We start from the raw sequence: 1,554 nt of genomic DNA, 5'->3' as shown, positions 1-1,554 counted from the left end.
TGTTAGTGAGTTATTTCTGATAAAACAGGGAAAAAGAGTATTTACGACATTCTTTACAAAAGTTATGGTTCCGTATCGCTTTTTTGACGGGGCCGGAACCAGTCTTTTCTGTAGTGTAAATGAGCCTTTCAAGCATTGTTAAATCGAAAGAAAAGCGAGGCTTGTTTTCAGATCTATTACTAAGCACTATACGACCTTGTAAGAGAGATTAAACCAAGTTGACAGGTTGTTTGTATCGCTGTCATGTTTGAAGAAAGTCGCAGGTTCCGAAGAAATAGTATTTTTTAAATCGATGAATTAAACGTGTCAGTTTTGATAGATTTACCAGGTCTTATAAAAATTAAGATTGAAATATCTGCCAGGAAGACAACTCGCATATTTTAACTCTCTGAGAAAAGAAAGAAAGAAAAACATGCACAGTGTTATTTAAAGTCTTCTCAAAGATTAAACAAACATTTACCAGGAGCAATTAGCATGGTTTATCCATCATTTCTGAACAGGAAATGAGATCACCATACACAAAGCACTCTTCTCACGCTAAAGAAATGATTAAAAAATTAAAAAAAGAAACGATGCGATAAATCGGCCCAGTTTGTATTGTTGTCGTAAGTGTGCAAACTTAAGTCCCCTTTTACCAATTATGTTCCTTTGTTCTCATTCGTGAAAGGCGTGAAATCCTGATCAACAACGCTTGATACCTTTCAAAACAATTCGAGCTATTTTGACAACTCGCTTGTCAAATAACCCATCCTCTAATGGCGTCAAGGGGCCCTGTGACCTACCAACTTCCGATTTTTGTTGATCAGGGCACGCGAGAACCAATCAAAAGGTGCGATCTTGATTAGAAACAAACTGCCTCAATAGTTAAAGGAATCCTTTTAAACGCTCCCGTCTGTGCATGCTCTATGCTTGGAGAAATTTGATGGTCGGAACAATATGGAGTCATTCGAGAACGTTACGTCAGTGAAAAGTGAGTCCACAAACTTGGCTTTCTCCGCGGATCAAGTCGCTTGCGTTTGCGATGCATTGAGACAATCGGGAGATCTTGAAAGATTGGCTCGATTTCTGTGTTCACTCCCCCCAAACGATCTGCTCAACGGAACCGAGAGTGTACTGAAAGCCAGAGCTTTCGTGGCGTTTCATCGCGGAAGATTTCGAGAAGTGTACTCAATACTTGAAAGTCATGAATTTGATGCTTCCTCGCATGAAATGCTGCAGAATATGTGGTACAAGTCGCATTACTGTGAAGCTGAAAATCTCCGAGGACGAGTGCTAGGAGCTGTGGATAAGTACAGGATTAGACGGAAGTATCCGCTCCCGCGAACAATATGGGACGGCGAAGAAACGGTTTATTGCTTCAAAGAGAAATCGCGTCAACTGCTAAAGCAATGTTACGAACAGAATCGCTATCCTGCTCCACAAGATAAACGCCTAATTGCCAAACAGACTGGCTTGACATTGAAGCAAGTTAGCAATTGGTTCAAGAATCGACGTCAGCGAGACAGAATCCCTTCGAACAAAAGGTGAGTTAACATGGGAATTATCTACTTTGTA

The 1,554-nt window shown here is 40.5% G+C and overlaps 1 protein-coding gene across 1 annotated transcript in view; it reads left to right on the top strand.

Moving 5' to 3' along the window:
• Positions 1-848: 848 nt before the first annotated feature.
• The window catches only part of LOC137984611 (homeobox protein SIX6-like), a 2,304-nt gene continuing 1,598 nt past the window's right edge, over positions 849-1,554 (top strand). The window contains exon 1 of the mRNA XM_068831779.1: positions 849-1,523. Coding sequence (XP_068687880.1) covers positions 937-1,523 — 587 coding nt within the window. The 5' untranslated portion in view covers positions 849-936. The remainder of the gene's footprint in view (positions 1,524-1,554) is intronic.

This window comes from Montipora foliosa, chromosome 14 (genome assembly GCF_036669935.1).
Source record: "Montipora foliosa isolate CH-2021 chromosome 14, ASM3666993v2, whole genome shotgun sequence".
NCBI classification, from domain to species: domain Eukaryota; kingdom Metazoa; phylum Cnidaria; class Anthozoa; order Scleractinia; family Acroporidae; genus Montipora; species Montipora foliosa.
The sequence above is the reverse complement of the archived record's forward strand: the minus strand, read 5'-3'. Positions and strand labels throughout refer to the sequence as shown.